General features: G+C 41.5%; 1 protein-coding gene across 3 annotated transcripts in view; it reads right to left on the bottom strand.

Moving 5' to 3' along the window:
- LOC145996048 (EGFR adapter protein-like) overlaps positions 1 to 13,439 on the bottom strand; it is a 1,377,132-nt gene that overhangs the window by 450,267 nt on the left and 913,426 nt on the right. For all 3 annotated transcript variants that reach the window (XM_083132260.1, XM_083132261.1, XM_083132263.1), the window contains one exon: positions 4,254 to 4,328. In XM_083132260.1, the coding sequence (XP_082988386.1) occupies positions 4,254 to 4,328 (75 nt within the window). The remainder of the gene's footprint in view (positions 1 to 4,253; positions 4,329 to 13,439) is intronic.

The following is a 13,439-nucleotide window of genomic DNA, read 5'->3' as shown; positions in this document are numbered from 1 at the left end:
ACCAAAGAACATGAAACATGTTTCATTCTCGTGAGAAATGTCCATTCTTTAAAAAGGATAATCAAGTTCGCGCCTTCTTTCCAAATAGCGGGAGAAGAAGGGGCAAACTCCAGATTTTTTTTTTCATTGAAATTCGAAGGTCGCGCCCCCAGACCCCCCTTCCTTGGTTCGGCGTTCTGAATTGTACACGGTTGCATGCTACGATGTTTTATCTGCAAAACAAAACTTATCCGAAGTAGATTGCTCCCATAGTGCCCGAGTCATAACAATTTTCCTCCAAAAATGCAAATTACCTATATTTTTCGTTAAAAAAAATCACATTTTGGCTTATTATTCAACTTGTATTGCACCCTAGAACATGACACATGTTTCATTCTCTTGAGAAATGTCCATTCTTTGAAAAGAATATTAAAGTTTGCGCCTTCTCCCCAAAATAGCTGGAGAAGAGGGGCCAAACTCCAGATATTTACGTTTTTTCCATTGAAATTCGGGGGTCGCGTCCCCAGACCCCCCTTCCTTGGTCCGGTGCCCGAGTTATAACAATTTTCGTCAAAAGAGTGTTCGAAGTAAATTAAGACAATAACAATTCCCTGACATTTCCCTGACTTTTTTTGACACCTCAAATTCCCTGACTTTTCCCGGTTTTCCAGGTCTGTCGCCACCCTGTCTTTCCTCTTCCTTTCCTCTCTTGCACTCTCTCCTCTTCCTTTTCTCTCTTGCACTCTTTCCTCTTCCTTTTCTTTCTTGCGCTCTTTCCTCTTCCTTTTCTCTCTTGCGCTCTTTCCTCTTCTTTTTCTCTCTTCCACTCTTTCCTCTTCCTTCTCTCTCTCTTGCGCTCTTTCCTATTCCATCTCTCTCTTGCGCACTTTCCTCTTCCTTCTCTCGCTTGCGCTCTTTCCTCTTCCTTTCCTCTCTTGCACTCTCTCCTCTTCCTTTCCTCTCTTGCACTCTTTCCTCTTCCTTTTCTCTCTTGCGCTCTTTCCTCTTCCTTTTCTCTCTTGCGTTCTTTCCTCTTCCTTTTCTCTCTCTTGCACTCTATCCTCTTTTTTTCTCTCTTGCGCTCTTTCCTATTCCTTCTCTCTCTTGCGCTCTTTCATCTTCCTTTTCTCTCTTGCACTCTTTCCTCTTCATTTTCTCTCTTGCGCTCTTTCCTTTTCCTTTTCTCTCTTGCGCTCTCTCCTCTTCCTTTTCTCTCTTGCGCTCTCTCCTCTTCCTTTTCTCTCTTGCGCTCTTTCCTCTTCCTTCTCTCTCTCTTGCACTCTTTCCTCTTCCTTTTCTCTCTTGCGCTCTTTCCTCTTCTCTCTTGCGCTCATTCCTCTTCCTTTTCTCTCTTGCACTCTCTCCTCTTCCTTTTCTCTCTTGCACTCTTTCCTATTCCTTCTCTCTCTTGCACTCTTTCCTCTTCCTTTTCTCTCTTGCGCTCTTTCCTCTTCCATTTCTCTCTTTCAATACCCCATCTCCTTTTTCTGTCCACCACAGTCATTATCTTTTCTTATCGAGTGAATTCCTTCCATCTTGCCGTCGTCTATTGCAATTTGTATTTCTGATCCAATCTTTCTTTTCTATCTATTCTCTTCACTCAAGCCTCGTAGTGTATTGGTTATGAGTGCTTTTGCACATCTCTTCTAAAGATCCTGAAGAAAAATAAAAAGTTACTGTAATAAAAAAAAGAAGTGTAATTTAAACATAATTTTTATATAATCACCATGGGCTGATAGTATTTCCTAAAGTTTCCGCGATTGGTAAACGCCTTGAAGCACTTTGTAATATTATATTTTTTCTCTCATCTCCATTTTCCCAGTTTCTTCTCTCGCTGCAAAATTAATTTTTATGTGTGCAACATTACATTAATGAGATTAGCTGATTCACAATTTTGGCGTCATCTATGGTCCCGACTCATTCTCCCTCTTTCTTTTCTGTTATTCTCTTCTCTCATAGATGGCAGTGACAAGTCAATGTTGCCTGTTTCGAGGCGAATATAATATGTTCAAGCACACTACTGTAAAATATAGGATCAATTGTTACCAATTATTCTCAGAAAGCATATTCTCCGTCCTTAGTGAGAGTATTTCGTACTAATATTTAGTGAAATAGTACAATCCAGTGGCGTCTCGTCCCTTGGGGCTTCCGGGGCTTAGCCCCTAAAGAAAAACGGACGTATTCACGTAATTATCAATCACCATAACGCATAACTATCACACAGTCTTTTAAAAGGTGATTTATACCCACGTAAATTCATCGTCTGTTGCAATGGATACGTCAGCGCTCCTAGCGGCATTGATGTCAATTATCGCTTTCCGGGGCACGTCGCAAAGGCGTGGCCTACACCCACCTACACTACAGTGAAGGTCACATGCTAGCAGAGAGAGGAGGGGAGAGTGCAATGGATTTGAGTGCTGATTCGGGGCTACTTCCGTTGCGTCGCGTTCGATCTCGCGTGTTGTTCTGTAGTGTTGTGGTGGCTTTCGTTCGCTATGTTTGAGTGAGTTTGGCAGGGTTGATGTTCGAACACAAATTGATGAAGGACATAGGCTGTCAATTACAAGACACAATGAATTTGTCCGGAAAAATAGGCATATATTAAATAGAATTATCGATTGCTTAAAATTCTGTGGTCGACATGAACTTGCTCTACGAGGACATAATGAAAGAGTACAATCTTTAAACAGAGGCATCTTCCCAGATTTATTATCCCTTCATAGAAGAGGAAAAACTAAAGAGGGAACTTCGTGTTCTTTATTGTAGTGAAGAGTTGAAAAACATAAACTCTATCAGTAGATTGCATTCATTTTTTATTTAAAATTATTTAGAGGGTACCTTTTCAGAAACAGTAAAAATGACAAACATAGTTTTAATAACTCCAGTGGCAACAGCTGAATCTGAACGATGTTTCAGCACATTGAAGCGTATTAAAACCTGCTTAAGAAATGCAATGGGACAAGACAGACCAAATGACTTGGCACTTGCTTACAATAGAGATAGAATACATTTCAAACATAGAGGGTTTCAACGAAAAAGTAATAACGAAATTTGCTGAGCAGAAGAACAGGAGTCAACGTTCGTAGAAAGGTACGTTTCACAACAATACCCGTTTTTTTTGTAATTCATGTAATTTGTCATTACATTTTAAATTCTTTCAAAAAAAAAGTCCAGAAAAAATACCTATTTTTTGTAATTCATGTGAATTGTCATTATATTTTAAATTCTTTAAAAATAAGCCCCGGCCAAGTTTGAGGCCACGAGACGCCACTGGTACAATCTACATTACAACAATGGATGAACGAATGATTAGAAATAAAGGTCGGGACTTGAATCTGAACGTGAAGTGGGGAGATCATGAGACATCGTGTTAGGTCATCGAGGCAGTAAAAATTATTTTTTAAACTCGGTTGCTTCCACAGTGGCGAAATAAAGAAGACAATACTATGTTTTACCACCAGGATACTCTAAGTGAAACGTATTGAAAATGAATGCATACAACGTGAGAAATTGACAGGCTAAAGTAGAGAAATCCCTAGCGACGGCAGCGCCTCTGGCGGTTGCCTCCCTGTCTCGCGACGAAGAGATCACATCTGCTCGTCTATACTCTGCGGTGTGACGCGACACTTGGCGATCTACAAGCAATAAAATCTCCATTTTCTTGGACAGTATATCCGTGGCGCTAATATTACATCGATCTTTTCGAGGGTGATCTCCGAAGAAATTCTTCCCGGGCAGCAAACCCTTTCTCCTCGCGTCCCGTTCCTCAAAAAAAGCGAATATATCCCGAGGGAGACGAACCTAAAACCTGGATGACGAGTCCGAATAAATCCTCCTGTCATTGCAGGTGGCGCAATCTATCACTGGGAACGTCAAAATTTTGATACGTCATCTCTACAGGAATTACTGACACTCAAGATGATAAACGGGTTTCCTGCGATACAATATCTCCGTCAGCGAGAACTGAAACGTACGCAAGCTTCAGAAGCACGCTGTGGAATTTATTTTCCCTCTTATAGATGGATTTTAAGGTATACAGGATGAAAGATGAGCATATTATTAGTTCTTCATATACGAGGGTGCTCCGAAAAGTTGGTTTAATTTTTGTGTCGCTAGGTGGCAGTGCAAAGTAAATTTGAGTATTTGTACGTGATTATAATATATTCAAGCATACTACTGGTAAAATTGGGCTACAGTTTTTACTAAATATTATTAGAAAACCAAAAACGAGAAAATTGAAAGTTATCGCCCTGAAGCATTATATTTTTACTTACCTTCCCGTCCGGGCTGCATATTTTGATTCCTGCCAAAGATATCACAAGTAGAACAGGCTTTGTTTTTTCACAGCCCTGAAAAGAGAGATAAAACATTAGGCGTTGACCAATATGTTTACCAAGTGAATTACAGAAAAGGACAATGTTTAGTGACGCTACATGAACGCCAGGGCTTGCCTTTCGTGCATACGGCATCAAGGTGAATGATTTAGCAAAGTCTTGCTTGCGCAGAGCTCTTTATGATGCTTCGGGCCATAAAAATATCCTGGATCTATGAAACCACACAATACAAATTCATGGTTGCCGGTGACAATTATTTTACCTGTCGGACAATAAAGTTCAGTACGAAGAAACTGAGTAAGGAATCTGAATAAGAGTTGCCTTGTGGATTGTGAATACCCCAGGAGGGAAGATCAAATAGTGGGTCCATGTGATGGTACGTGCAATTTGAGACACACTACACATTGTGTCTCTAGTAGCATAATGTTACATTGATAGCGTATCAATCCTGTCAAAAGCTGTCAATCATCTGTGAATAGACGATATTGCCCACTGTGAAGCGTTCTCTTTTTTTGTAAATATTTCCAATAACTCATTTCTCTCCTCGCTAAACAATCCTACGAAAAAGCTGGTAAAGATACCTTTAGATATGAACCGTCTAACTTTCTGCTCCAAAGATGGCGATGATACAAACTCGCAGTGAAAAAATTAGGCCACGATGTAAACTAGTCTCCCAGATAAAAACTGAATGAAATTTAAGAGAAGAACGAGCTTTGGTATTCTATAAAGTAGTTGCCTTTTCCAGACTCACTACACTGAAAACAGTATCCATATTCTGGAAATAAAATCCCGCAAGATGAATCTAAAAATATTTCCTTAGGAGGATCTTCGCAACAAGAGTAATCCAAATGTAACTGACATGTTAACATATCCAAAAGTAGCAACTAGAATGTATTTTATGATAGAGAAGTTTACGCTGTGGGGTTGTTTTGCTATCATTTTGTGTTAACATGTCAGTTACAGTTGGATTAATCTAGGATGTAATAAAATACCGTATGAAGGTAAGAACTGCCAACACGACAGTTGTCAGTAGGCTGACAAAGTCAATGAATTTTTTCCCGTAGTTTACACTCCGGATATACAGAATCTTTCACTTAAAAACACCCTGATAACAAGCAGACAAAATAACTACAGTCGTAGAAAGTTGTTTTAACAAGGTTTTCCTGTTACACGTCTCGATCTGATGCCATCAAGAAAAGGGAAACAATGTGAGTCCAAAGAAAGTTCGGACACGAGTGCCATTGTGTACGGACACCAGACACAAAGTCAATTAGACGATATGTGAAGCAGTATAAGGAGACAGGTAAAGCGGAAGGTCAATCGCGTGCAACCGTCAGAAATAAATATTGATGTATTATCATTTGATATTGACATGTCGTTGACAATAGTGTGGCGTATTTCAAGACAAGATTTACACATGTTTCCTTCAGTTGCATCAGGCATTGACAAACGCTATGAAACAAAAACGTTTGTTTTTCGTAAAATAATTTTCCAACTTCATCGAACTTGACACCGAAGATGGAATAATGAGTTGCAAACGTCAACTGTGAAACTCTGAATCAAGTTTGTGAAAACATGTGATTCGAACACGGGAAATGTTGAACAGACATCCTTTGAACATGTTATCTAAATAAATTTTGAGCTATGCTCTTTCGACGACTGTAGTTGTCTTGCCTGTGGGATGAAAATAAAATTAATTATAATGTTTTGTTATTGGGACGTTTCGTTTGAAAGAACCTATGCATATGGGAACCTGTCTACTGGCAGAGCACCAGGACTTGTAAACGAATTTAAGAACCCCAGCTGGGCTGCAAAGTGACGCAACCATCCCTCCACAACAGCCATTCTATTGTAGCTTCAGCCGAAGCGAAACTGCCTCAAAGTGATGCTTGAATTGCGATTTTATAAACATGCATAGAAGGGCTTCGAAGTCTGTGTTGCGCACCCCCTCCTTTTCTAACAGGAACATTGACGAAGACAACGGATCCGCACCTGTTCCACAAAGTGTTTCTGGTACTAAAACTCGCCTCGATGGGTAACTCCCGAGAGGATCAATATGCCTTAATCTCCTCGCATTGAACCAAAGACAGCGCCTCCCACCTCTTTTCAACCGAGCTGCAAACCATTCATACCACTTTGATCTCTGTTCAGTGTTGCAAACCTTTTCAACGTTTCACCAAGGAGAAACCAGCCGAATCAATTTTTATAAAAACAAATATTACAACAAATAGCAATCTCCAAACCAACAAATGCAATATATTTTTACGACAATTATAATTAAATATACGCAGGTTGTAAATTTTAAAGTGGCAACACTGTCAGGAAGAGACGATAACACAGTGCATGAGCATTGTGGAGTATCAAAAGTGGTCGATGCAGCGAGTGCTGTTGTCTATGTACGAGGTTGAAACGAACACAATTTTGTGTACTGCCCTAAAACATGTTTACAAAGGTAGAACAGCGATTGTGGATCAAAATTCAGTTGGCCGGCGGGAAAAATGCACAAGAATGTCATCAATACCTACATGAAGCCCGTAGCAACAATACCTAGCCGTATCTGATTGTTGCACAAGAAGTGCATTTTTCAATTCAATGGTCTTTATTCTTGGGCGAGGTTCAGCAAATGCTGATCTACCACCTAACCCGACAAAGAAAAATGTAGCAAAGTACCTAGGTACATTATTATACATGGAGATTATAAGACACTACATAAGTAAAATAACATAAAAGAAACTATAAAAAAAACTACTACTACACAAAGAAAATCACAGAAAGAAAACAGATGACAAAATATATACAGTGCGCGTGTGCCAATAAATGAAAATATAATAATATACATGTATTAACTTAGTTTCGGTCCAGTTTTTCCAATAATTCACAGGAAACAGTTTTTAATCATATGTGGTCTTACTTTGCTTCTGATCATCAATCAGTGAATCATATACTGCCCTACGAAAGTGTTTGTAGTTCAGTTGCTTTATTTCGTTCGGGAGTGCATTAAAGATTTTAGGTGCCACGTAAATGAATGAAGATTGCGAAACAGAAGTTCTGCAGCGAGGTATATGGAGATTAGCGGCGCTTCTGGTGGAGTATGAGTGCGTTTCACTCCTGGCTTTAAGCTTTACACTCAGATAGTCCTGGATGTTTTTATTTATAACATTGCAAGTAATGCAGGTCATGTGCAGTTCTCTCCGTCTTGCCATGTTGAGAATGTTGTGCTGATTAAGCACAGGTAGAACGTGTTCGTGATTTTTAAATCTGTAGACATACCTCATGCAAGCATCTTGAGGAGGTGGGATGTGTCAGTGAGAACAACCTCTACATGAGGAAAATCATGGTGGGTTCCCCATATTGTCACCATTGTGCAACAATCAGATACGGCTAGGTATTGTTGCTACCGGCTTCATGTAGGTATTGATGACATTCTTGTGCATTTTGGCCGCGGGCCCACTGGATTTTGATCCAAAATCACTGTTATACCTTTGTAAACATGTTTTAGGACAGTACACAAAATGGTGTCGTGTTCGTTTCAACCTTATACATAGACAACAGCACTCGCTGCACCGACCGACCACTTTTGGTACACCACAATGCTCATGAACTGTGTTATCACCTCTTCCTGACAGTGTTGCAACTAATAGAAAAATATGACACTTTTACCTTCAAATTTGATTTCACTAGCTAGCTCCCTATATTACGATAAAAAATATTATTAATTAAAATTCAATATTACCTGACCCAAAATAATATCATTGATATCTCCCATTATGGATCATAAACCTTTTGTATCATACTTTTCCTGCTCCCACAAAAATAGGCAATATTTAGGCTGGAGAATTCAATGAACAAACCGATCTCTACGCACTAATAGAATTAATATCTCCCATTATAAAAATTAGTTTCATATATTTCATAAATAATTCCCTCACTGTACTTGCAATCTATCACACAAAACTATTACTTAGCTTAACACATACAATAAATAGATATACATAAATAAAATAATATATGTTACATTTATTTTTATATTTAATGTATAAAAAGTGCAGTATAGGAATATGATATATTGTATTGGGTGGCCACAATTCAAGTTACCCTACACAGAGATCCCTATACTCTGTTCGAAGCATCGAATTGCGGTAAAACTTGATACAGAGGTTGTGGAAACCATGGGAATCTGAGTACGGGAAATTTAATTCTATGCGCCACATTTGCACCTGGTGGTGAAAATTTGAATTATTTTTCAGGAGTCTATGCAGCATGCGAACGAAAAAAAGTATTTTGCGCCAAATAATAATTCGAGAGGGCTCGAGCATTAAAGCGTGAGGGACAATGCGACTGCAGCTACCAGCCGTTTACAGCAGCTCACACTGCTTTACTCCATCCATTCACTGTTTAACCATCTCTAGCGTTTTGCGTGGCGTTTCTCCACAGACTCCTTGGGACGTTGGATAAGTATCAAGACAGCCTCTCGCATTGTATCCAGGGCTAGTTGCTATGGCATGACTGTAGAAGTGCACGTACTGGGATTTTAAAATTAAATAAAACGTATTCAATAACGGGAAAATTCAAATTGGGAAGTTATTTTCCATTCCGGACATTTTGCAGCGAGTAGCGATAAGGAAATTATAATTTCCGTGGTGCAACCGCTCGTGGGGGCCAGGGTCTACATTCTGAAACTCCAGCATGCCTCAGCAGAGGTGGGTGAACATTCAGCTTGGTACGGAGGGGGACGTGTGGTCAGCACGACGAAACAACAGCCATTGTTGTAGGTTTCCATGACTAGGTTACGCTACTCGTTTGTAGGTCCCCAATTTCTTCACGATGGTGTGTGGTCCCATACACTATACACTGTCCCCGTTAACTCTGGAGCAGGTGAACGAAAACAAGGTAAAAGATAAAGGTAATGTGCTCCCCTGTGCATAGCACCACGCCATGAAGGCGTATAGGGGGTGTAGGAGTAACGCCCCACACTTTCTTGATCCGGTCGTGAGTGGGGGTTATGTGATCAGCATCACGCCCCTGACCGCCTTTACCCCCCAGGGTTTCCCCCAGGTACCCATGTTATTCGACGCTGGGTGAGCGCCGGGGCCGCTTCCATCGTTAGAAAAGTTCCCGGATTTGAACCGGCCGGGGATCGAACCCGGGACCTTTAGCATGGTAGTCAGACGCCTTACCGACTGAGCCACCGCGGCCACCGAACGAAAACAAGTGTCTGCGCAAGTAGTGACGCGAGACGATTCCACCAATGAACACGCGAGAGGGAACGGGATTGCGTGGAGGGGGAGGCAACTGCAGGTACCATCCTTCTCAGCGGCATGTACTGCTTCGCCCTGCCCACTCGATTTCCCTCCGTCTCTATCGCCATTCGCGGCCTCGCTCCAGAGATACTTGAGACAGGGAATAGCCAAAATCTCAGGTGAAAAGTTGTTCCGCTTCCCCCAAGGAGACTCGAACCAGCGCGCGTTCCGTAGCCCGAGCCCAAAGCCTGATGCCTTAGACCGCACAGCGACGGCACAGGACGATAAGAAAAAGCTTGTGAAGCTCTCATGTATCGTAACAAAAAAGGGGCAATATTTAGACACACATCTGCTGGGTTTGCAACACTGGAACCTACGACTTTTACCCGATCGCGGTGTACGGAAACTTTCAGGATCACCACTCCAGGAGAAAGAGATGAAGAAGAGCCAACCCTTTCTCGGAAACTTTTGCGCGGTCCTATATCACGAGGCAGCAACTTTTTTTTCCTATTCATCCTCCCCCCTCCCCCCATTCACAGACTCTCATTAAGCATTTGCATGGATAAAGAGCTTAGACGAAGTCAAAAGAACGCCGTTGGAAGGAGAACCGGTGAAAAGAAGGTTTCAATCTTATTGTTCTGATTTCTTTCTAGGCGTAAAAAAAGTAGGGGGAGCTCGGAACCATTCATAGGTGTAATTACTGGGATAGTCATTGAGACGCCGGTGCGCTAAGAGGCAGTCTTTTGTTTTAAGCAAGGTGATTGGAAGAAAGGGTCCTTTGAGGCGAGGCCCCCCTTTTCGCAGGGCGTGACTAAGGAGAAAGGAATCATGATATATTCCTCTTTGTCTTTCAGAGAGTCATAGCGACTAGAGAGCGCGTTTCTGTAGACGCTGTTTGTTCTTCTTATGAATTGAGTAGTGAGTTATGGATACTGCATAGGAGATGTTCTTTGAGGTATGGATGCTGGTGCTGTCTAGGCTCCATCTTACCCTTATATTATTCTCCGTGCCAGGGTTTGGCGTCCCTTACCGCTACAGTGCGTGCCACAGTTGACATCCCGAAGCGTATTCACACCGTTACGGTGAGCTCCAACTTCATGGTACAAGAATAAAGAGGGCAGAACGAAGGTGTCTGTGAGGAGTACTTCCATGCTTGTTACGCTACTACAGTGTCCTGAAGGATTAGTGTTATTAGTGAAATCTCACATGAATATTGACAGAGAGAGAGAGAGAGGGGTAGAAAGGGAGGAAAGGGAGGGAGAGATGTGGAAAGGAAACTGAAGGAGAGGAAAATGGGAAGAAGGAACGAGGAAGAAAGAGATGAGGGGAGACAGTGGAAGAGAGGAAGGGAGGGAGAGATGAGATTGAAAAGTGGAGGAAAGGGAGGGAGAGAGATGTGGAAGAGAAACGGAGGGAGAGAAGTGGAAGGGAAAATTGGAAGATGGAGCGAGGAAGAAAGGAGAGGGACAAAAAAGGAGAACGAGAGAGAGAGAAAGAGGAAGAAAAATAGTAACAGAGAGTGAGATAAGAAAGAAATAGTGAGAGAAAGGGAGAGAAGAAATAAATGATGACGGAGAGAGAAAGAGTGAGAAGAAAGAAACTGTGGGAGAAAGGGATAAGAAAATTGTGACAGAGAGAGGAAGAGAGTAGAAAGATAATGACAGAGAGAGGAAGAGAAGACAGAAGTAGTGACACAGGGAGAGAGAGAAACGCAGGGAGAAGGATGAAGATGTAGCGAAAGCTTCTTTCTGCGTCACGTGAACTGACAGTTTCACGAACAAGCAGTTTTCCCCCTTAACTTATTTCCATCCTTCCACCCTCCTGCACGAAGGTAGAAGCCATTAAATTTGTCGCATGTGCAGACATCCCGGCAAAACTTGATTTACAACAGAAACGTCAAATCCACGGCCATCCCATACCCTTCATCCATGTACTGTGTCGTTGGGTTCTTCTGGTTTTTCCACAAGGCGAAGCGATTCAAATTGGGAGACCATAGAGGACTGGGAAGAGGGGAGGTAGCTGACGATTTCAGGTCACGAACGAGTTAAACCCAATTTCAAATGTCTGCAAGTGGAATCCGAGAAGAGAGTCGAAAAAAACCACGCGCGGTTTGATCAGTACATGACATAGCAAGGAGAGATGTGGAAGAGGCACTGCAACCATGTTTCTGGGTTTAGTGGCTGAAGCGTAGTCCTGGGTTCGATTCTTGGCGACGTTCTGGATATTTCCGTGTCTTATTATCCGTATAGTTTGAAGTTGTGGACAACAGCTGATGCCTGCCTCGGATAGGGAAACGCACATCAAAAAAGCTGAGTAACAGTTTCATACATCGGAGACAGATTTCTTCATTTTTACAGAACAAACTACTTACGGAAATGAGTTTCTCCAAGGTTTGCAACGTTCGTCAAGGTATTTTCTTTCATCCTGGAATATATTTGACCGGAAAATCATGTATTTTTCAAGAGAAATATCTCACCGACGCACAATTGCCATTGCATTCATTTGCTTGCCCTACGACAACCGGATGCTGCGTACGTTTGATGACGTAAGCTCCTGTCAGTGTTTCAAACCCTCCTTTCTTTACTATACTTGCCTAACGTAACCAAACCTAACCTAACCTAATCGGAAATGGTTCGTGGGGCTATCGGTTAGCTACCCGTCCATAGTGTATAATTTCCACCGGTGACGAACACGATAGTAGGTATTTTTCGGTGAAGAAGGTTGAAACACTGCATACCCACAACGTGAGTCAAGATGTGCCCGCCATATTGTGTGTTCTGGAAGCGAAGAAAGGTATAAAAAAAAGCACTCAGAATGTGAAGAATTGCATTTGTTTTCGTGTAAAAAGCATAACGGCACCTTGAACTATGTTCCACAATATACAATTGATAAGTACGAACCATGCGAAACACAAAATATGCGATCTTAATGGGTCTCCGATCTATGAAACTGGTACCAAAAGCTGGGTAAAATGTTTCAAGAAATGCCAAAAGATGGCTTATCTCTCCAAACTAACAAAAAATTCAATGGAAGCCTTAACAATTATTCTCTTATTTAATCACGGGAAATACATTAGGGAAATTTCTCAATCTTTGTACAAGAGATGCAAAATCGTCAAAAACCTTACCTTACTTATGGTGGCTATTGAATGAAAATCGTGACAACCCAGAAGTGTTCGTGACTGTACTGGTGAGAATAAAGTGTGACACATTTCAACTCATAAAATTTCATCTCAAATTTAAACGTGCGCCTCATGGACAGAAGAAATGCGATATTATGGTTAGGAAGGTAAGGAGAAATCCCCTGTGCACTTTACACCATGCCATGAGGCATATATAGGGGAATGTTAGTGTAGAGCCCCATACATTCTATTGATATCATTCATATGTGATCAACAACACGCTTCGGTCGCCTTTATCCCCCATGGTTGCCACAGGTGCTCATTTAATTCAGCCTGGGTGAACTCCAGAGCCGCTTTGTGTAGGGACAAGGCCGGAAAAATTCCGACCTTAGATCAGCCACCCCAGGAATCGAACCAGGGTCTGTTGCGTGGCAGTCAGACGCAGTCATCGCGGCTCCATTATGGTCAGTACAGTCTTCAAATTCCAGAAAAGAATTCCGAATCATGTCCATAAGGCAACATAAACTGTGTTTTAAAAGTCCTGCAGGATTCTAAAAACCTACAACTTTTAAAGTAATAGTTTGATTACAACGAAATAGTATTTCTTACACATAGGAAACTTTGAAATTAATAGATATCCAGCTGGGCACCATTCACGTCCAAACATTCTTGCAATCTTCTTTGAATCCGAGAATTGCGTTCTGACGGTTCTCGTCCGGAATGTTGTGTATCACATCAGGTCGTCAAGATCCGTCAGTTTCTGTG

The sequence above is a fragment of the Lepisma saccharinum genome, chromosome 12 (genome assembly GCF_977018435.1).
Source record: "Lepisma saccharinum chromosome 12, izLepSacc3.1, whole genome shotgun sequence".
Classification (NCBI taxonomy): domain Eukaryota; kingdom Metazoa; phylum Arthropoda; class Insecta; order Zygentoma; family Lepismatidae; genus Lepisma; species Lepisma saccharinum.
The sequence above is the reverse complement of the archived record's forward strand: the minus strand, read 5'-3'. Positions and strand labels throughout refer to the sequence as shown.